We start from the raw sequence: 22,180 nt of genomic DNA on the forward strand, positions 1-22,180 counted from the left end.
GGGAAAGTACAAGTTTGACTAGGATGCAAGAATTCATTTGTCTTTCTCCATTAAATATACAATCCCAATAATAATATTTGAGGGGATAGCAGATCCATCAGGGAAGAATAGGCTAGTGCCCAATGCCTCCCACACAGGAAGCAAATGTTTGTTCGGGGGGGGCAATAGCAGGATGCTGGGTTCTCATTTCCATCTCTGGTGTCTACATCAAAGACCCAAGGTATTGTCACTAAAGTCACTGCCTTGATTATCATGGACAGAGAGAAGGATTTCATTACTGATGTCACTACTAACTCCATCTGTCTGGTTTTCTGCCCATGCCAGCTTTACCTTCCTCTTCACCAGTCACCAGGCCCAATACTTCATCCACGTATCCTTGCCCTCCTCATGCTACCCACTGTTTAAATATTTCCATGTGCTTTGTAGACACACAATAATTCACTGCAGTGGGAAGCTTTCAAAGGGGACAAAGTGAGGAAGGTTGGGCTAGAATCGATGCCTCACTGACAAGCAAGCATGTGAGTGCAAGTGCTCGTAGAGAAGTATCTGAAAGCTGGCAAAGTTACGCTAGTAACTATTACCAGTAAGAACTAGTGGTATTAGTTTTGATCTCCTAATCACCTAGAATGTCCTCCTTTCAGTATGATTGTCTGGAAGTAGTAAGCGGTGAGGAATATACTCTGCAAAATAAAGAGGCCCTCTGAGAGGTCTGAAGCAGAAGTAGGTAAGGTTTGCATCCTTTCTCCTCCCACCTGCCTTCCCCCATCTAGACTGAACATTCAAAGGGTCTTTTACCCTGCCCCAGCCTTCTGGACCCGTGTGCCAGACTTTAAGTTGGTTGTTTCCTCTTTCTTCTCCTGTCAAAACTCAACTGCTCAGCTGCCTGACACCAGGAGAAAACAAATTGATCAACTGATTCACACTGTGAGGCATGGATAGCTGACAACAATGTACTTTTGAACCCTCATAAAGCTTTTGTTGGTTTTACCTTGTTCTTGCTTTTCTGAGGAATATTTCATTAAGGGGGAGGAATTTCAATGATGACATTTCAGATAGTGGATCAGAAAGATGGGAGGTATAATTCAAGCAGGGTTTTTTCTGGTATTAGTTAGAGGACAATTATATCTAAGGATGAGCCTGACCCTTTGACGTGTCAATATATGTGCATTTATTCTATGTGTAAGGTACAATAATCCCCAGCCTTAGTTAGCTGTGTTACCCTATTCTGTGGTTGAGGAGCAGTAATGGAGGAAAAAGTCTCATGCCAGTTATTACACAGACAGAACTTACTAGAGCCTGTTTTCTTTTTTTAACATTTCATGAGCACTGCTTGTTCACTAGAAAATCTATGGGCATGGGGTTCTCTGGAAGCGGCTTCTATACTCCAGTATTTAAGTGATGGTATTTTGCAGCAGCTCGATCTTAAACACTAAACTTCTATTCAACTGAAAACCAAGAACAGTGGCCAGGCCCAGGAGTATTTTTTAGTCTCTAATTCCATAAATTTACTGTTAGTCTTTCATGACTAGGGGGTTCATTCAGTTAAGCAGAGCCCAGCTGCTGAGGCTCAACTGTATTCACTCTTGCTTGGAACCCAACCATGGCTTTTTGACTAGAGCGGGATATGTCAGGTTAAAGACTTCTAGAACTCAAAGAAAGGAGGATGCCAGATGCATTCCCAAGCCTCTAAGTGAACTATGCAGACACATTTAATTTTAGAATGCATTGGGTTCTCTCATAGCAAATAAAATTATTTACCTGCTATTGTAAACAGATGACCTGCAGAAACAAACAAAAAATTTGGAAGTACTTACCTCCACTGGCATATTTGAAAGTGCCTTATATTCTTTGGGGTGGGTGATGGATATCGTATAGGTTGCCTTTTTGTTGGGCTCATCAAAACAAGGGAAGGATTTCCTGGCATCTGTTGGTTCATGATCAGTGGCTGCTATGCTCCTGAGACACAAGCACACAAACAAAATACATGTCACCTCTTCTGACAGCCCCTGTGTTTCTATTCCTATAGAAAAAGTCAACTATGTAATTACAACCGCATGTATTTATAACTACTATATAATTATATTGCAGGTCTTAAACTGACCTTCCATCCAGAAAACTATCAAATAGTTGTCAGAGTCTTTCTCGGAATTTTTAGGTTAATAACTAAATGATAATCTGGACACAGCTTCAGATATTTTATATGAATCGTTTGGTATTTTGGTGCCATAACTAAAAATCTGTGAACTATAGATAAGCAAAAATAAATCCAATTATGAGTTATCACTTTTTCCACCCGAAAACCGTCAAGCAGCAAATAGATAAACACAAAGCCAAACTCAAGGACTTGTTTCTAACTGTCCTTCTGAGAGTGAACAGCTGTGTCCTGTCACAGAGCAGAGGAGTATCTTCCAGAGTCCCCAGCTCCTGTCCCTCATGGCACATTCTTTCTTATTTATGTTGCACCAGGGACAGACTCCAGTTTCATTTCCATGCAAAGGCAGTGCTCTGAGTAACCTCCCAGGTGAAATAAACTGACCAGGTTGAAAGCCCGCTTTTGAAAAGAGACAGCATTTTTTTTTATGGCTCTAACTAGGCAAATGCTTGTGTAAATTAAAATGCTAATGTTTAATATTTCCATCATTTCAATTTTTTTTAATGTTTTATTTATTTCTGAGAGAGAGAGTGAGAGAGAGAGACAGCATGAGCAGGGGAGGGGCAGAGAGAGAGGGAGACAGAATCTGAAGCAGGCTTCAGGCTCTGAGCTGTCAGCACAGAGCCCAATGTGGGGCTCAAACCCACAAACTATGAGATCATGACCTGAGCCAAAGTTGGATGCCTAACTGACTGAGCCACCCAGGTGCCCCTCCATCATTTCAAAGTGGAAATAATATTTTTTCTCAGTAACTGCTCAAAAAAATCAATGAATATATACTTTCTACAGGTAGTTATATCACAGTAAAATATACATTTGCTCATTAGAAGAGTAAGCAAAGTAAAAAGTATAAAAGGGGAGTGCAGAAATATTGACATAATCTGGGTAAGGAAATTATTTTGTCCTTCAGGTATATCATAAAGAATACCAAGATAAGTATTAGATCATTCATTCATCCAATATTCATCAAACCCTTTCCCTCTACACTCCTTAACCCAACGCACCCTTGCCCTCTCCCCCCACCCCCTTACTCACACAAACACATTTGCCAGGCATTATTATTATTCTAGGTGCTGAGGGAATAACAAAGACTAAATAAGCACATAAGGAGAGTGATAAGAGGTATATGGAAAATAAAACAGGGGAAGTGACAGAGAATAACCTAGGAAAATTGTGAGCGCTGTTATGTAAAATAGTCAGAGACAATCTCTTGAAGTAGATAATGGTTTGCAGAGATCTGAATGATGAGAAAAAGCCAGGCAGGGGAAGCATAAGAAAAGTGTATCCTAGCAGAGGAAACAGCAAGTGCACAGTCTCTAGAGTGGAAAAGCACTTGACATGGTTGAGGACCTGAAAGGTGTCCTATGTGGCTGAAACGTGTCCACCAAACCAGAGGGATGGGGCCAAAGAAGTTTGGCTGGTCAGCAGAGGCTGTAGTAAGAGTCTGCATTTCATTTTGGTTCAAGGATGTAATATATACATAAATCATACATAATGTATACATAAGTACATTTATCCAAAAGATAATATGCATAGGTCCACGTCCATATGTAAGAAATGAATATACTTAATTTCTTTTAAAAAAGACCCCCTCTAGATATAATAATTACTTGTTAAAAACTCAGCCAAGAAAACTAATCTGTAAAAAATAAAACCAGAAAAGTGGCTGTCTTTTGGGAGACTGTTGACTGAGGGAGGACACTTTCTGGGATGATTGAAAAAAAAAATCTCTATCTTATTAGGAATATGGGTAAGTAAGTTGTATGCATTTGTGAAAAATGTATTGAATTGTGTCCATTAGATTTGTGTGTTTAACATATGAACATTTTCCCTAACAATAATTTTAAATGAATACTAAGTTCTAGTAAGTAAGTTTGTATTTTCTAGTAGTACGGGTTAGCAATTCAGAAACAACCTTCTCTATTCTAATGGCTTGAGCAAATGAAAAAAATGAAGATAATGGAAAGCAGGTTTCTCACTGTTGGGGAAGAGAGTTATAGTTTGGAAAGGGGAAAGACTAGAATGTGCCCTCTATATTACATTATAATTGCTGGTTTGGTATAAATTCAGTGATATTTTTGGTGAAGATATAGGTAGATGGATATAAAATTACAAACTGAGACATATATTTCCTAGTTCTGTCTGCTGAGCTGAAGTAGAAGCCCTGACAAGCTTGTAGCCAATAAGCACAACCAGTGCCCACATGATGGGTTCTAAGTACCACTCTCCCCTAAAAGGAACTAAGACTCCTTAGAGAAATGGCCGATTCCAGTGATGAGTCAGGAAAAGTCCAAGATGATCCTGGAACATCTTCGCTTTGCCCAAAAGTGAGGAAGGTCTCAAAAAATCATGGGAGCAAGTCAAAAGGACATAGAGGCTCACTTGAGTGGACTCAATTTGACCATGGTCAAATCTAGGGGAATTAGAATGTCAAAATAAATAATCAAATTATAACCCATTGACTGAAATAAGAATCCATGACGCCTCACACTGTATCTATCAATATAGATATAGATTTTTTTTTTCACAGTAGATTGCCTATTCGTGGTTTTAGGAGGCATGATGGCTTTAGAAAATCGTCAGTGAATGCCAAAACATATGGGTGATAGTTTGATGAGGAAAGGAGTATCTGAATGCTTTCAAAGAATCTCTCTCAAAATTACTTACAAACATAAATTGTAACTTTATAGTGGAGAAACTATTGAGTACCACCTTAAGCAAGTGATCAATGACAGTGACATTAATAATAGTACAAACCAACGTAATCTGTCTCCTGATAGGGTTTCCTGAGAGGGACACAGCACCACTTTTGTGAAATTCCTGACAAAAAAAATGCTTTACTTGCATTTTTAAATCATGAGGAAAGTCAGATAAGCTAACATTGAGGGACATTCTCAAAATAACTGTCCTGTACTCTCCAAAAATATCAAGGTTATGAAAGGCAAAGAAAGGCTAAGGGACTGTTCCAGTTTGAAGGAATCTAAAAAGGCATAACATTAAATGAATCCAGACTGGATATTGGACTGAGAAAAAATAGCTCAGAAGGACATTTTGGGTTAATTGATGAACTTTGATTATGACTGTGGATTGGCTCATATTATATCAGTGTTAAATTTTCTGATATTGATAACTGCACTGTGGTTATGTTAGAGAATGTCCCCGTACTTAAGAAATATATACTGAATGTTAAGATGTAAAGGGAAATAATGTGTCAAAATATTCAGGGGGGGGGGCGCATGGGTGAGAGGAGGGATAAGACGAAATGTTAACATTGGTGAGTCTGAGTAAAATGTTTCTAGGAGTTCTCTGTACTATTGTAATTTTTATGTAAGTTTGAACTTCTTTCGAAATAATAGTTATCCAAAAAACCCTCAAGAATTTATTCTTCAACAGAGCAATTCCTGATTAGTTTTGTGATGATAATAGCTTAGTCAATTGAAGTTTCTAATACTGTTCAGACTGTAGAGAATTGCAAACACATCAGGATAAAGAAACCTGCACACTTTCCCAGGGTACTAAGGTTTTACAATAAGCTCCACCAAGGTCCAACTCCATGTTTAGTCAGCTGCCTTTTCTTCTGAATTCTTCTGGCTTCCAATTTCTTCCAGAGGCAGAAGAAAAGGAAAAAATCACTCTCTGCAAGAATGTTTCAGTTTAGTCACACCTCAGAAATAAACCAATTAACTAATTTGGGAATAAGAGTGGATAGGGGGAGAGAGTGAGAGCGAGTGAGTGAGAGTGAGAGAGAGAGAGAGAAGGAAAGAGGGTACAGGGGTGAGGAGGGAGGAAGGAGCAGGATTCCACTGTCCTAAGCAATAGCCATTGGTAGATTTTCAAATGCTGTTTCAGTTTCTGCTCTGGGTGAGAGTACATACCTACCCCTCCCTCCAAACCCCCAGCACCACAGAGACAACTTTTAGTTGTTCCTCACCTTCTCTCTTTAAAAGAGGTTGTGCTTGATTGTATGCAAAAAATCCTTCCCTAAATTAGGGTACCTCAGAACTTGCCTTTGGAAACAGAACAGAATGGTGTTGACGGTGTCACTGTGCAGTGTGTTTGGTCCATTTTGGTGGTGCTGTTAGTGAACGTTAATCACACCAAGTCTAGCTCGACTATAGTGACCTGCACTTACTAATGTAAGGTAAAGTGACACTTAACCAGAAGGGCTACAAAATGTGTACTGTTTTGTTTCAAAGTACAGAGCCAGTTATGATTTCATGAGGAAAATCCTCTTCTAAGGGTAAAAATTCTTAGATTCCAATCCTACCAAAGCCCCTTAATCTGTGATCTTGTGCCAGTCACAAAATACACTGATTCTTAGTGTCCTGATCTATTAAATCTGGTTACCAAAGCACATCTGTCCCTATCACAGGGTTATGTGGGGGTAATAAGGGATAGATTACATGTAGTAATATATTTGAAATTCCCTTCATACTTACATAATGGGATTAGGATACACCTCACTCTATTTTCTTTACCTCTAGAAAAAAGGCTAGCTATACTTTATGTTAATGCACTTTCCACAATGAACAGACTTCAAAATTCATTCATTAAACAAGAGTATCTTGGGGCGCCTGGGTGGCTCAGTCAGTTAAGCGTCCGACTTCAGCTCAGGTCATGATCTCGCGGTTCATAGGTTCGAGCCCTGCAACAGGTTCTATGCTGGCATCTCAGAGCCTGGAGCCTGTTTCAGATTCTGGGTCTCACTCTCTCTATGCCCCTCCCCTGCTCATGCTCTCTCTCTGTCTCAAAAATAAAAATAAACTATATATAAAAAAAAAAAAGAGTATCTGTCTTGAACAAAAATACTTGGTCTGTAAATACTGTAGGCAACATAACAATGTTTTTCAATGGTAACTTGTTATTGTTCTCATGAACTCCTGAAGAACTTAAAAGCCCGTATTTAGGGCACCTGGGTGGCTCAGGTTGGTTAAGTGTCTGACTTAGGCCCAGGTCATGATCTCGCAGTTCATGGGTTCAAGCCCCAAATCGGGCTCTGTGCTGACAGCTTGGAGCCTGGAGCCTGCTTTAGATTCTGTGTCTCTTTCTCTGTCTGCCCCTCCCCCACTCACACTCTGTCTCTTTGTCTCTCAAAAATAAACATTAAAAATTATTTTTTAAAAGAAAAAAACCCTATTTATAGATGCTAAATGCCATCCAAAGGTACTGAGGTTTTCTGAATATATGCAAATTTTAAACAAGGCATATAAGATGCAAAGCAATTTTAGATCATACCTTCTTTAGGGAGGTTTTATTTGGTGATTAAAAAAAAAACCTCTTCTTTTTAGAATCAGATGTGTTGTGCTGCAAATTAATGGGGAAAGCCTGGCTAGGAGCACAGTATGCTCAGGAGTGACTCCTGAGCATGTCGTGAATAATTATAACGCCAGGCGAATGTGCTGAGCTAAACCATTTTTCCGTAGGGGACTCTCTGTGTCATGCTAATAAGTCACTTACTAGACAAGCACATTAAAAATACAATTCTGTGTAGCTTATTAATTTACAAAAGGGAAGAATCCCTGTTACCTCTCAGAGTACAGCAGATCAAGGTGACTTTAGAGGAAGCTAGAGGAAGAGGAGGCGAGGGTGCAAGTAACAGACCAGTTCTCTCTGAATCAGCTTGAAAAAAATTACTTGATTACCTCATAAATCATCCGGCATGGTGTTTCCAATGAGGACTCTCAGGCTATGCTCAGCAATTTAGTAACTTAAACCAGCAAAATAAATGGCAAGGTCTGTGTGAAAACCTTAAACAAAGGCCTTCTGATGGAGACGAGGCAGCCACAATTGCTAAGAGTCTGAGCAGACTAAATCACAGACTGCAGAATTAAATAGGGGAGCTGATTAGCGCAGGACAACCCATCGAGAATATTCAGACTCCAACATATTTTTATGGTGGTTTGAACAAACCAGTTAATTATCTTTTTAAATGTATCATGGTTTAGCTTTGTTTTGTTTTTTTTTAAAGTTTATACATTTATTTTTGACAGAGAGTGCGTGCGCACAAGTGAGGGAATAGCAGACACAGAATTTGAGGCAGGTTCCAGGCTCTGAGCCATCAGAGCAAACACCGACACGGGGCTCAAATCCACGAACCGCGAGATCATGACCTGAGCTGAAGTCAGACACTTAACCAACTAAGCCACCCAGGCGCCCCACCAGTTAATTATTTAAATTAATTTTCCAGTTGCTTTTTTTTCTATGTAGAAGACATTCAAAGTCAAGTAAAATTTGTTTCCTTGCTCCGAAAATAAATTACCATGCCCCTGCAACAAGTAAACAAGACCAAAAATATATTCTTTACTGACAATAGGTACACTGATAGCTCAACATATCAGTCTAAGAATAAAATGAACCAACATACAACTAAAATTTCAAGATCTAACCTACAATGAGTATACACCTCCATGCATGTGAGAATATATCACACACACACTTATCTAGGACCATCTCAGTGGTTTCTTTTTTGCCATGTTTCCACTTAATTCCTAATGTTTCTCATAAGCCCTAACGTTGTGCTTCAGACTTATTTCTCCAAATGTCTATTTGACATGTCTTCCTAGATGTCTGATAGGCATCTGACAACAAAGTCGTTACCTTCCCCCCTAAACCAGGTTCTTCTATTCTATTTCCAGTACCAGTTAAAGGTGTGAGCTATCAGATCAGATATCCGTGGCATACGAGACATATAACTAACTCATTCCTTTCCCACAGTCAGGCAGTCTGCAAATCCCGACCATGTCACCTCCAAACTATTTTCTCCATTGTGTCCCTTTCTGTCTGTCCAGAAATCACTGTTCTACATGATCCCCATCTTCTCTTTCCTGGATCACTGCAATATCTCCCATATGCCCACACATGGACTTAGCTCTTTCCTTCACCATCCACCTAAATAGTCACCAGTTAGTTTTTCCTACAGACCTGCCATTAGCTAGCCTTCCTTCCCCCCCACCCCGCCCCGGCAGTGGGACTTCCTGAGTTATCTCCAGCTCACCTCTTCATATAAAACTCTCCTTCAAACTAATTTCTCTTCCTCACTCTGCTCTTCTGACTGGGCACCTTTCCTTTTTTACCTGCTTTTATGCTCTTGCTTGCTTCTGTCTTTTGAAATCCCACCACTATATCAGAATTCAGCATCGATCCTAGCAATGCATTTAATGCCCTGAAAACCCAAACTAGACCCCGTCTGACCCTCTTGTAAATTCGAATTGTAATTACTGTTAATTCCAATGATTCTCAGTCCTTGAAATATAAAGACGGCAGTCCTAAGTTAAAAACAAAAACAAGATTTTACCAATTCCTCTTCCTTTGGAAGAGATGTGGAGAAAAGGAACCCAGGAAAAATGTCCATCCTGACGGAGTGGAAAGACAGAGATGTTACTGGTGGAAGTTGGACTCTATAACGGGAAAATGGCTCTGGCTATGCAGCATGTCCCAGCATGTGCCAAAGGACACTGGCTGTGTGAGAGCCTATGTAAAAATGCTTCTGTATATTCATTCAGTAATATCAAAGTACTCACTGTGTGTCCAAGAGAGGGACAGCCCTACTCTCGGGGACACACAGAAGATTTCACAGTCTCGTGTATTTGGGAAACCACCTACTTCACAGCAGTCTCTAGAGATTCGTAATGTACGTTATTCTATAAAAGTCTCTCAGAAGTCCCATCGTTAAAACAAGAAAAACATCTTTTTTGTTGTTGTTGTACTTAGTGTTATTGCCCAAACCAATTTGGCCACAGAATCCCTCCCCTGCTTTTGTTCTGGAAGTATCTATTAATATCCTATTCAACTAGAACTCTGTGGAACAGCAAGCTGGGAAATGCTGTGTAAGAGTAGCTCAAGCCCTGGGAAGGAAATGCTGACCCTTGGAGAGAAGAAAACAGTATACACTTTGGGGATGCGAGTAGAGGGCAGGTCTGTTTGGGAAGAGACCAACTGGAAACACTTGCTATACGATACAGTGTATAGTGAGGAGGGTAGTGGTGGTGTGGACAGAAAAACATTCCAAAGGTTCCGACCCTTTTAAAAGCAGTTTCTTCATAAGTCAGGCAGAGAAGGACAAATATCATATGTTTGCAAGTATAGGAGGATTAGGAGGAACTTAACGGAGGACCATGGGGGAGAGGAAGGGGGGAAATGGTGGGGGAGAGGGAGAGAGGCAAACCATGAGAGACTCTAGAAGGCTAACAAAAACTGGGGGGGGGGGGGGGGGGGGGGGGGGGGGAGATGGGCATGGAGGAGGGCACTTGTGGGGATGAGCACTGGGTGTTATATGGAAACCAATTTGACAATAAACTATTTGTAAAATAAATAAATAAATAAATAAAATAAAATTTTAAAAAAACAGTAAAAAAAATAAAAAAATAAAAGCAGTTTCTTCAGATCATAAGGAACAGAGCAGAGCAGGAAAAGTGACTTTTAAAGTTTCTCAAACTTTCTTCTAAGCCTCACTACAGCCCTGTCCCTAGAAAGATGATATGGATATTAATGCCAGGGAGCTCTAAGCTGGCTCTACCTTCTTCTCCAACTCTCCCCTTGCCTTTGAATTCAAGAGAAAGCAGCCCAGAGAGCTGGGCTCTGTAGAGTTCAAATTCAAGTCCTGGTTGTATTTGTGGAAATCAAGTCATTTTGGTTACTCCCAAGCACATTCGCATTGAGTTTGCATTGTGGTCGCAGCAATAATATCCCGATGATAATATGCAACCGCCAGTACTCAGTCCTGGAGTTAAATTTCACAAGACAGAAGAGTCAGAAAATATAATTGGGCTGCACACTTAAAAAGCGTACTGCTGTGATGGTATTTTAAATTGCATGTGCATCAAATATTATGTGGCTCACTCTATAATATGAAAGAATGGTGCTGCTCCCAATGAACTCACTCCTGCTTCCTTATACGGGCACCGCGGATGAGAACCCCCACAGGCCTGCACTGTCAAAATGTTACTTAGAGGCTTGAATTAAAAAATGTATGGACTTTCCTCACATGCTTGAAATATTTCAAAGCAAGATAAACAAAAAGGGTTCCATTTAGCCCAACTGAAGTTACCGAGTATGTGCCAGAACTGTTCCCAAACCATGTACGCAGTACAGAACTGGCAGCATCCTGTGTAACGTGAGCGTCAACTGCTACCAATAAAAGCGGATGACCTCAGGCTCCCGATCCTCCATGGAACCCACCTGAGCGCAGCCCTCTCGCTAATCTTTCTGTTACTTAGGTTTGCTGAACAATCATGACAGCCGAGTTTCAGAATATTGGCTCTTGGGTATATATTTTATGGTAAAGTTAACTGGCCAGTAAAATAATCCAGAGTTGAATGAATAATATACATTTTAGTACATAGTGCTTGTTTAAACTTGTGCAGTACAAACAGAAATTTATTAAAAGGATGTTGTTCCATATTTCTTGGCCTTCTTGTTGATATAGAATTTTTATAATATTTTGCTGGCTTTACTCAGATGAAAGTTCTATTGTTTTCTCAACTCAAGAAACAATTTTCAGGTCTTAGCAATAATCACTTAAAAGTTTTGACTTGTTTTCACTTCAGTGAATTTTTAGAATCTCTTGAAAGTGCGTGAGTATTCTTCCAAATATTAGGCCTTTCTCCCACAAACTGGAAACTCTGAAATCACTAATGAAGGTCAGATAAATAGGCACTGTTATTCATCATCTGCGGAAAGGAAATTTGGGACAGATCTTCGAAATTAAGTTTGGAGACACACACACACACATGCGCATGCCTTATATCAGTATACGTGTGTATACATATACATCTGCATACATACATATGTAGTCTGGGCCAATCTCCTAGGAAGTTCCCTATTACATTTTAATAGGTGTTTATTAAAAAGGTAAAATGGTAGGAGAAACTCTAATTCCCAAATTTAATGGAAAAGTTGAATAAATTACATTATATTCATATAATCAACAATCATGTATCCATAAATCATCTCTAAATCATGCGAAAGTGTAGATATAGTCTAAAAACTTGTTACACGATACTATGTACAACATAATGCCCTGTTTATCTGTGTTCAGAAAAAATACCAGAAGAATATCTGCTTAAATATTAACAATGACTTACTTGAGTGATAGCAATTTTCTCTGGCTTCCAACTGTTTTGCAGTGAATGTGTGTTATTTATGAAATGAGCAAAATAAATGTTACAAGTTTCTTGATATATTTGTACTCTTTGACCCAGCAATTCTATTTTATTGATCATATCCTACCATAGGGAAATAAACAGATATATACTTAAAGGCTTACTTACAACTATGGCCTTTTCTGATTTGATTATTATAATACTGAAAGCACCATAAATGTCCAGTATTAGGAAACAGGTGTTAAAAAATAATTGTGCTTTCATGCAGAGTGTTTAAAATCAGATTCTTGAGAATATAGAAGAATGAGAGGAAACGCTTATACGAAGTTAAAAAGGTACGTAGATACATAGACATAATATAATTAAAATTTGATTGCCTAATAAATATTTATTAACATGTTACCAAAGTTACCTCTGGATGTGAAAATTCTCTTTTTCCTTTCTTTTGATTTTCCATCTTTATAATCTTCCATGCTTTCATTATTTTTAATTTTTATAAGGAGAAAAAAACATCAAAAAAGAAGCTTGTTTTATTACCAGCGAGACTAAGATATAGTATCTATATGAGAGTGTTCTCTTCAAATACTTTTCCAAATTATCATTTCTACTCAATTTACTAGTGTACCTCACAGTAAGATAGGGATACTTAAACACTTCATTTTAGTCCCTGGGTCTCTCTGTAGGAAGAATTTTGACCAAAATTCTTTAGGTTTACTCTGTTTCATACGATGCTTAAAACAACATAGGGAAGAGATATTCAGCAGGTGGGCCCCAGACTCACATTTCTAAACCTTGACACTAAAGTTTCTTAATCATTTACCTGTCAAGAATCCACATAAGCAAGGTCAAAGCAATTTCAAGCTCAGTGATACCTCAGTATAGTTTCCCTTCCTGATGCAAGGGCCACACCCAGAGTGAAGGTTGTTTTTTTTTTTTTTTTTTTTTTTTTAATTCATTGAGAGAGTTTATGCCTTTAACATAGTTCTGGTAATAGCATCTGATTGTCAAGGCAAGTAACTATCTTTACTAAAAACAAAAGTACAAAACTACGTATATCAATTATTTAATATATTTTTATGTCCTTAATTACTTAACATATCTTTCGTGTTGCAAGGGTTAGCGTTACCATTGAATATTGCAAGATGAACAATAAGCCCATGGATTTATCCATGTGCTGCCACTAATGTGTGGACTCAAGTTTATTAAAACCTTCTCTGCGAAACACGGTTCTGGCCATTACTAGACAAAGACAGAATCCTGCCTTCCTTCCTAGACAAAGACACAAAGACAATTCCTTGGATTCTACATATTCTTTCAACATCTTTTCTCAAACAAAATACTCAAATTATGACTGACATTTACTAAGTTTCACTTGAATTTAGTGTAATATATTTTTAAAAGTTCAGTTTAAAACCATTGTCATACAGCCCAAGACTATAGCAGTGAAATTTACCGAACACGTATATTTTAAAAATCTGAGGAGTCTCTACATTCTGACAGGATGCAGTACATTATGATTTTTCCTGATGAAATAAGAGACTTGCATTGATTTTCTTTGAGCTCCATGCAGCGCATTCAATACTTTCAAGTTTTATGATAGGCTTTGAAAATATAACCAGGCATGGGTTTTGTTTCCCAGGTGACCCGGCAGAATTGAAACCAAGTTTAGATAACAATCAGACCAACGAAACAGTTAAAGAGGGGAGAGTGAAAAGGAAAGGGAAAGAAATAGAAAACGAATAGGTCAGCTGAGGGTAAAGCCAGCAAAAATTAATATTTACTTGATCTGTCCGTTCTCCACGTATGTCGTTCTATAAAACCCCACGAGCGAGCCGTTCAGCCAGCCGGCGAACTCCATGGTCAGGAAGTAGACATCCTGGCCAGTGCTGGGTGCCAGCTCTTCTCCTGCCTCCACCACCACATACTCCTGCTTCTTGTACTCGAAGCACCGCCTGACTTGCACCTGCTCCCCGGACGGCATCCTCAGCTGCGGGAGCCGGGTGAGCCGGGTCTCCCGCAGGTGCAGCCACAGGTGCCGGGTGGGCGCGCTCACGTTGATGGAGATGGTCACGCTGCCTGTGTACGTGTCCTCCTCCATCAGGGGCTTCACCTGCAAGTCGTAGTGCACTGGGTTGATGAAGTCCGGCAGCCTGAAGTTTTTCCAGTCTCCACTTTCATCTTCGCTGGCAGGGCAGACCCCCTGGTCCTGCGGAGGGCTCTCGGTGGAAGGAGAGTGGGAAGCAGTCGGAGCTGTGTCCTGCCCAGCGTCGCCGGTGGAGTCATGCGACCTGGTCAAGCCCACGGAAAGTCCTACTATTAATCCGACCCCCACCACCACCGCACAGATAATAGCCACATGTTTTGTTTTAATGCAGTATCTCTTGGAGTCCTCTCCCTCCGCAAAGTTCATTTTTGTTTCCAAAGTCAGATATTGCACGTGAAAGGATGTTCAAGTTAACGAACTAACGTCAGCTGACTTCCTTTTTAAATTGGAAGGAATTCCCTGGCTTGGCAGCCCGAGTTCGTTGTTTCCCACACCCCTCTCTGGCTCCTTGCGGTCTTTCCTCTCCCCTCACGGTTCCCACCGGCCACTGAAGGATGACGGCGGAAACCAGGGGGTGGGATAAGGGCTCCCGAAGACAGGCTGAGCTGGAGGGAGAGGACTGCGGAGAAGACTGTCACAGCTCCCCTTATAAACAAGGCATCCGCACCCCACCCCTCCTGCTCAGGAGTGAGTTAAATATAAAATAGGGCTTAGCTTATCAGGGAGCCGGAGGATGAGCCTTTGCCAAAGCTCTGTCAGCAGCTTTCAGGGAGAGGGCGTTTGGGAAATGAAGTGTGCCTGTGATAGAAAAACTCAACCTTTGCCACTGAGTCTATGGCTTCTTCCTGTTGTGCTCACAGTCTCTCTCTCCTCACCAGAGGGCTTCTTGAATTTCAGCTCTTTAATCAAGTCAGCTTGCCAAAGAAGCTGTTTTCTTTTTGCTTTCCCCCCCTCATGTTAGGTAAACATTCAGACTCTGCTTTTACCGGAATCATACCCTGGGCTTGTATGTTCAAAGTAATACATAAGTCCGAGGACCACTTAGGTACTCAGTAACTATTTGTTGAATTGCTGGGTTAGCAAAGCATAGCCGAGTTACCCAAAATTCGTTAATGCTGGATAGAAGGTGGGAGGGGAACACAAAATTAGACAAAGTAGTTCTGCAGCTGAAAAGCATAAAAAGGAAAAAAAAAGGTAGAAAATGAAAGGACTGGAAGTACAGAATGGCAAGGAAGATGAACTGGTTAGGTTAGATAACTGAACTGGTGTAGATAAACTCATCTCTGCGGTTTGCCTGTGAGTGAGATTGGCTTCTTTAGACTTCAATGTGTAGATCATGTTTGGAGCAGATTCCAGATGTGAAATCTGGCTTGTTGGGAGATCCATTATCTGTGCAAATCTATCGCTTCTGAATGATAAGATCAAGATGGAAATCACAGCAGAGACTTGAATGCTTACGGGTAGCTAAGGTGGAGACCCAGAGCCATCTCTAATAATAATGATACAATACTAATTATCAAAAATTTGAGAGCTTTCTATGTGCCAAGCACTATGCTAAGTACATTATCAAAGCTATTAAGTCTTCCCAACAACTCTATATGGTTGGTACTATTTTGATGCCCATCTTAGAGATGGGAAGACTGACATTTAAAGAGATTAAGGCACTTGCTCAAGGTCACACAATCGGTAAATAGCAGAATTGGAGCTTGTACCCAAGTTGTCTGAGTCCAAAGTCCATACATCTAACTAACTACACTGCCTCCAGTTTCTACAGAGGAGAGATATTTAGGGGTTAAGTAACTATGAAAAAGTTGGTAAATATTTCCCAAAGTACAGTTCATGGAGATTAATAGATATACTTGCAGAGCAGACAAGGCTGGCTTAGATAACATTAAGAATGCTCTTTTACTACCTTCTATTCTTTCAGAGCCTCCAGATGGTAACATACATTGTGAATCTCCAAACGGAATATACTATTGAGTAATTTCTACATTTGATTGATGAAGAAGATTTTTAGCAAGGTAACTTTTGTGGGACTTGTGTTCTGTGGAACACCCTGAGAAATGGTACTTCATACTGTTCCAAATTACCAACGAAACAAATTGGGGGGGGGGGGGGAGGAGCAGGAAGACTTTAAAAACAAGAGAGTCCATTTTGCCCTGTACATTTCTATTGTTTTCTTATAAGACAGTAATAATAAAAATAGAATTATAGGGAAGAGGGATATATTTTTCTAGATTACAGGTTCATCTTGTACTTGTTAACTTCGCATACTGAAGCAATCTGAGATTTTAAATCATAGTGTGTTTAATTTTGGCAAATCAAATCCCCATGTTTTAGCTCTCAGGGGACGTCCTTTTTACTGGAAAGATCGCCTGCCATGTCATCAAATGAAAGGGGAAATGTGGATCATATTTGTCTCAACGTAATAACTAAAATGAAAACTGGAAGAATGTACATAAAAATTGTGTTAAACTGGAAGCATTTCTAAAGACTCTTCACTGATGCAAACACACCTGAAGCTCCTAAATTCAGCCTCATCTAGAAAGACAGCAATGTTACCACCAGGCCCTATGCCAGTGCTAGATTGAACAGAGTAGATAATAGGCTTTGGGGATACAGGGCACCTAAGGGAGCTGAAGAATGGTCAACTGCTACAAAAATCTCTCCCCTCTGTTGCCAAAAATTCCACCATATGGGATCTATTATTTAAATCAATATTTTTGATAGAGAAAACAAACTTTAAATCCGTGTATGCAATATGTGTGTATACACACATGCACACATTTGTGTAAATTTTGAGTCTCAGTCCCGGTTCTAACCACAGAGTCATAGAATCAACCTGTAAGAGCTGCCTAGACCCAGTGAAGGGCACTACATCTTATCAGTATCACGTCTTAAAGGGTTGCCTGATGTTGTAGATGTAAAACATTCAGCCAGATAAGTGGGGGTAGCAGAGCCAGCATGTGCACTGAACACATCTAGGAGCAAATTATTAGGGTGTGCTAAATATAAAGCCCCTAGTTTAATAATTTGATGACACTGCACTCCGTTGCAGCATCACTTGGTATCCTTCTTCTCATTGACACTGAAATGTTGAGTCTGTAGCAGAAAGCTCTTGATCTTGAAAGCCAGATCTATCCTCAACAGCCACTGATGGAGGATAGAGAGAGAGAAAGAGAGAGAGAATCTATTTCTACAAGGAGACCAATCAACCATCATAGGCACTCACCTAGATTAAACAGTTTACTCTGGAGAATCTTGTGTAGAAAAATCAACATTAGATACAGGTAACTCGAAAAGACTACCTCTGGTCAGTTTCCACTTAGCAGATTCAAGTCAGTGGAGTGAATGCAAAGCCATTCATTATAGATCCAGACCACATTCTCCCTGAGTGTGTGTTATCATTTTGTACCCAAAGAAGTAAGTCCAATATCTGTCCCATATGTAGCATAAATGTTTATTGATTGCTTATCAGATAAGTGAATATATAAATAGACTGGAGGGTAAAGGACACCAAGAATCCAGAATGGGAAGCTTTCGTGGCCATAATATGCCAGAAATGTTGAGATAAAATAAACTCAGTTCAAATTTCAAGAATGATTGGAAAGAAATTCCCTGGAGGTGAGGACCTGGATATCATACCTGATCTTGAAGTCCCTAGGTAAAGGGCTTCCTGGCTAATTCCTTCCCATGGCAGGTAGATTGATCCAAAACACCCTCTGTAATACTGAATAAACAATGTATACATCCCTTTTCCACTTGGAGCTTCAGTTTAAAGTTTTACTGTCAGGTCCTGCAATTACATGTACCTCGGAGGCTACTGGGCCGTATATGGACACAGGATGCTGCCAGCTCACTGGAGAACTAAGAACAACTCTAAAAATGTTGTCAATAATCGTGTAGCTCTTTACTCCTATTAGTTGATCAGGCTGAACTCCATGATTTAACAGAATAACAAATGATAATGACAAGCTAGAGTCATGACAGAGGAAGCAGAATCTGCAAGTCAGGCTGGATAACATAGGGACCAGGGAAGAGGGGAACCCCTTTATCTTCACCTTGCCACAAGGTCACTCTTATCAAGCATGTCAATTCTATAAACCCATGGTCAATTTAGGCATTTCCAAACATTAAAGGTTTCCTTAGAGTCGAAAAAGGAGAGTGACATTGGATATGACTTAGCTGACCAGGAAGGCTAAACCCATGCTGGTAATGCTCATTGTGATCTTGGTCAACTATATTTTATTTCCTTTTCTTCATATTTCATTTGGCCTCAGCAAATGTTTACAAGGGGTTCAATTGGTTTTAAGATTAAGTGATCTGAACTAACTTTTTCCAAGAGCTGAAAATAGCTGCACGTATCAGGACAGAAAATGTTCGGCATGCCACACCTAACTTTGGTTGGCTGGTCACAATGAATGTGTCCAATGACTGGCACAATATGGAGAACTATACTGCAGAGAAGATGAAGGAGAGGAGAGTGAGAAAGAGGGTCAAGAGGAAAGGAAGATGGGAGGAAGAGAGGAAGAAGGATTTTCAAAGAAAATGATGAGAAGAAACCTCCAAAACATAGCTAAATGTAATTCAATAAAAAATAAAAATCAATGAAACAATAGGCTTATGTCTTCTCTCTTCCTTTTTGTTTCCAGACTGATTCTGAATGGCCTTCTGCAGGGTTTTCTGGGATACACAGATTGTGTTCATGAAGTCCCCCACCCACATGACCCGTGGGCACCAGGGTTTTGTGAGTCACAAGCAACAATCATGTTTCTGTTACTCATTTGGATTGCCTTGGAAAAAATCAATTTACTTTACCTACCTCTCAAAAAGTGCCTGTGGGCCATTATGCAGTCATTTGTTTTTTCAGTCATTCAACAAATATGTATTGACTCAATAAATATTTAAAAATGTTTCATTTTTATTTATTTTTTTAGAGAGAGTGCACGAGTGTGTGAGTGGGGGAGAGGAGCAGAGGGAGGGAGAGAGAGAGACAGAGACAGAGACAGAAAGAGAATCTTAAGCAGTCTCCAAGCTCAGCATGGAGCCCCACACTGGACTCAATCCCATTGAACCAGGATGGCCTGAGCCGAAATCAGGAGTTGTGCATTCAACTGACTGAGCCACTTGGGCACCCCTATAAATATTTAATTTTTAACAAAAATTTACTGGACAAGGAATTCTAGGATAAATTTTAAAAGATGGGCATTTTATGTTTTTAATGATTATCCCTGAGAGAGAGAGAGAGAGAGAGAGCATGAGCAGGGGAATGGGGGCGCGGGGGGTGGGGGGTGGGGGGCAGAGATAGAGGGAGACACAGCAGGCTCTGGCTCTTAGCCATCAATACAGAGCCCAACGTGGGGCTCGAACTTATCGACCAGGAGATCATGACCTGAGCTGAAGTCGGAGACTTAACTGACTGAGCCACCCAGGTGCCCCCAAATAATGGACATTTCTTTTAAAAAAGGTTAGTAAATACTTCTAAAGACATGTGTGTACACCCCTGCTTTGTTCTTAGAATGTAGAGATATTGAAAATATTCAGAAAAGCAAAGAAAATAAAACAAAAGGATTTGTTATTTCTATAATTGTAAACCACTTTTAAATTGGGTTTCCTAATGTGCAGTAATACGTTGGGCGACTGTGGTAGGATAGAGAAAAAACCAGAGAAAAATAATAGTGATAATATAGGCTAGATTTCTGTTGTTCTAAGAATTTCAAAATTATCCTTATAAATTTTCGCAGTGTACTAAACAATGGCTCTATATTCTGAGTTTTAAAAGTTCCTAAAGCTCTTAATTCACTCAGCATTCCCTTTCAGTCTTTGTAGTGTCAAAATTCTTGGCAATATTTCCTCTGTCTCTTCTCTCCTATTGGCAGATGTCCGCAAAAATCATGTTAGTGCAGGGAAAACACCTCACTTAATGTTCCTTCGGTCTGTAAGAGGGCCGAGTGTATTATACTAGCAGTGATGACTTGGGAGTATGTTTCCCAGAAACATTCTAATAGATCCATTCTTCATCTTCAAAAATATCACTTATTTCTTTCAGAGGAAAGATCTGTAATTTTCCAATTTTCTTTTATTAACACTGGCTGTTTGGTTTGGAAATCTCCATGAATTGCCACATTAATTTTATCAAATAACGTTGTCTTTAATTTAATGTTGTTTGTCTTTGGGAGTAAAGACTTGAGCTGCATTAAAATGATCGAAGTCATCCATAGGAATAACAGGAATGTTGTTTCTCCTGTTGGTGCTCTCTTTTCTTGGCATGTCTTCTGGTTTTTACCACTTTTCCCAGTATGCTTTTGTCTTAAGCATTGCTCTTGCTCACAGTCATTGGCCAAAAATGGTCACATGACTCCCCTTAAAAGCAAAGAGCCTGGGACAGACAGGCAGCCAACAACCCTACTTTTCAGGAGAGGGGGCACACCTTTTGTGGCCAGCTAGCCATGTCTGCCCCATGCTGGCCTCCCCTCATTGTCGGATTTATTTTGCTAGTTCACTGCAGTGACTCAGAAGAAGAAAACAGGCCATACATAGATGAAAAATACGGTGCAAATTGCTGCTAACATTTTTATGAAGACCTAAGACCATATGCAAGGCAAAGTGCCTTCTCTATTGACATTCTTGAAAAAATTATTCAGCTGCATGCTGATAGTTTATGCTTATTTTTCATCATCACTGCTCTGAATATCTAATTTGATTTTTTCTGAACAGACTTGTACTGTGAAGGGAATATAGTTTTATCTTCTTTTCCAAAGGTCATTTTATTGCCACTTCAGAATAATGTAGAAACAAATATAAGTAAATGTAATTGCATTCAGGTGGAAGGAAAGAAGAAAATGGAATGACACAGAACCAACCTTCATGGTACATACTTGGGGCCAGATGTCTTTTATTTGCTGTCTTTTTAATGAATCCAGCAGTTCCATGAGTTAGTTATTATGAGCCCCAGCTGCTACTTAACATACCATGCTGCCTGCAAATCTAACAGAAGGAATTGAATGCTATTTGTTGGTTAGTCCACACTCTTCCCTGAATAGTTTTATATTTTGGTGACATTGTAGACTGTGTAGATCTTGCAACTAGCCTGGGCAACAGATCACAATATTGTTTCTAAGAAACAATGTACTACAAGGTGCAACATATTGGACACGCTTATTTATCTGGTCGTCAAACCTATCAGGTCTTTGAGAGTGCCCCCTCCTGACCAAGTGCTGAGCTGAGGTGGCTCTTGCATTACTTTATGCGCTCTAATGCCCTGAGGGTGCTCCTCCTGCCCTGGGGTGCTGAGAAATTGGTTTGGTAATCTAGGTAGTATAGGTACTGTCTGGCTTCTTAGTTAAATGATGGCAAATACTAACCTGGTGAAGGAACAAAATAAGCATGAGAGGTGTGCTGCACTAATGCTGTTTAATGCAAACTATTTGTTATTCTATTTTTCAAATAAGTCATAGGTTTTTGAGGCTGAGTGAGTTATCATCTCAGATGATTTTAATGAAGTCTTTTTCATTTTCTTGCTGAAGGATGGTTTGTGTGTCGCAACTCCAGCCTTTTAGACATGAAGTAACTGTACCCACATCCATATCCAGAAAGTCAGTCATGTGACTTTCCCGAGGTAACCCTGGCTATGAGTTCAAGTTCCCATCCAATCTGTGATTTCAGTCATAACATTTAACATTCCATCCTGCATCTCTTTGAAGGGCAGCATTGCTCATTTGCCCCAAGTGCTTATAAAATTATTTGCATAATGGATGTGTGTTGTTCAGCACAGACACCCTAATTCATTTTGTTGCTTTCCTTTAGCAGCTGAAACTCAATACTACCAACTCTAAAGCAACAGCGTCTGTACACGGCAATAAAACACATGGAGATTCAGCTAAC

General features: G+C 39.9%; 1 protein-coding gene and 1 long non-coding RNA gene across 3 annotated transcripts in view; one reads left to right on the forward strand and one right to left on the reverse strand.

Annotated features, from left to right (window-relative positions):
• Positions 1 to 14,662, reverse strand: part of LOC120246016 (glutamyl aminopeptidase) — an 84,174-nt gene extending 69,512 nt beyond the window's left edge. For both annotated transcript variants that reach the window (XM_039253302.1, XM_039253301.1), the window contains exons 1-2: positions 14,034 to 14,662; positions 1,815 to 1,956 (exon numbers count right to left, since the gene is read on the reverse strand). In XM_039253302.1, coding sequence (XP_039109233.1) covers positions 1,815 to 1,956; positions 14,034 to 14,662 — 771 coding nt within the window. The remainder of the gene's footprint in view (positions 1 to 1,814; positions 1,957 to 14,033) is intronic.
• The window catches only part of LOC120246018, a 38,702-nt gene extending 22,416 nt beyond the window's left edge, over positions 1 to 16,286 (forward strand). The window contains exons 4-5 of the long non-coding RNA XR_005531949.1: positions 642 to 724; positions 16,224 to 16,286. This is a non-coding gene — a long non-coding RNA (uncharacterized LOC120246018). The remainder of the gene's footprint in view (positions 1 to 641; positions 725 to 16,223) is intronic.
• Positions 16,287 to 22,180: the final 5,894 nt, after the last annotated feature.

The sequence above is a fragment of the Hyaena hyaena genome, unplaced genomic scaffold (genome assembly GCF_003009895.1).
Source record: "Hyaena hyaena isolate Hyena2069 unplaced genomic scaffold, ASM300989v1 scaffold_444, whole genome shotgun sequence".
Lineage (NCBI taxonomy): Eukaryota > Metazoa > Chordata > Mammalia > Carnivora > Hyaenidae > Hyaena > Hyaena hyaena.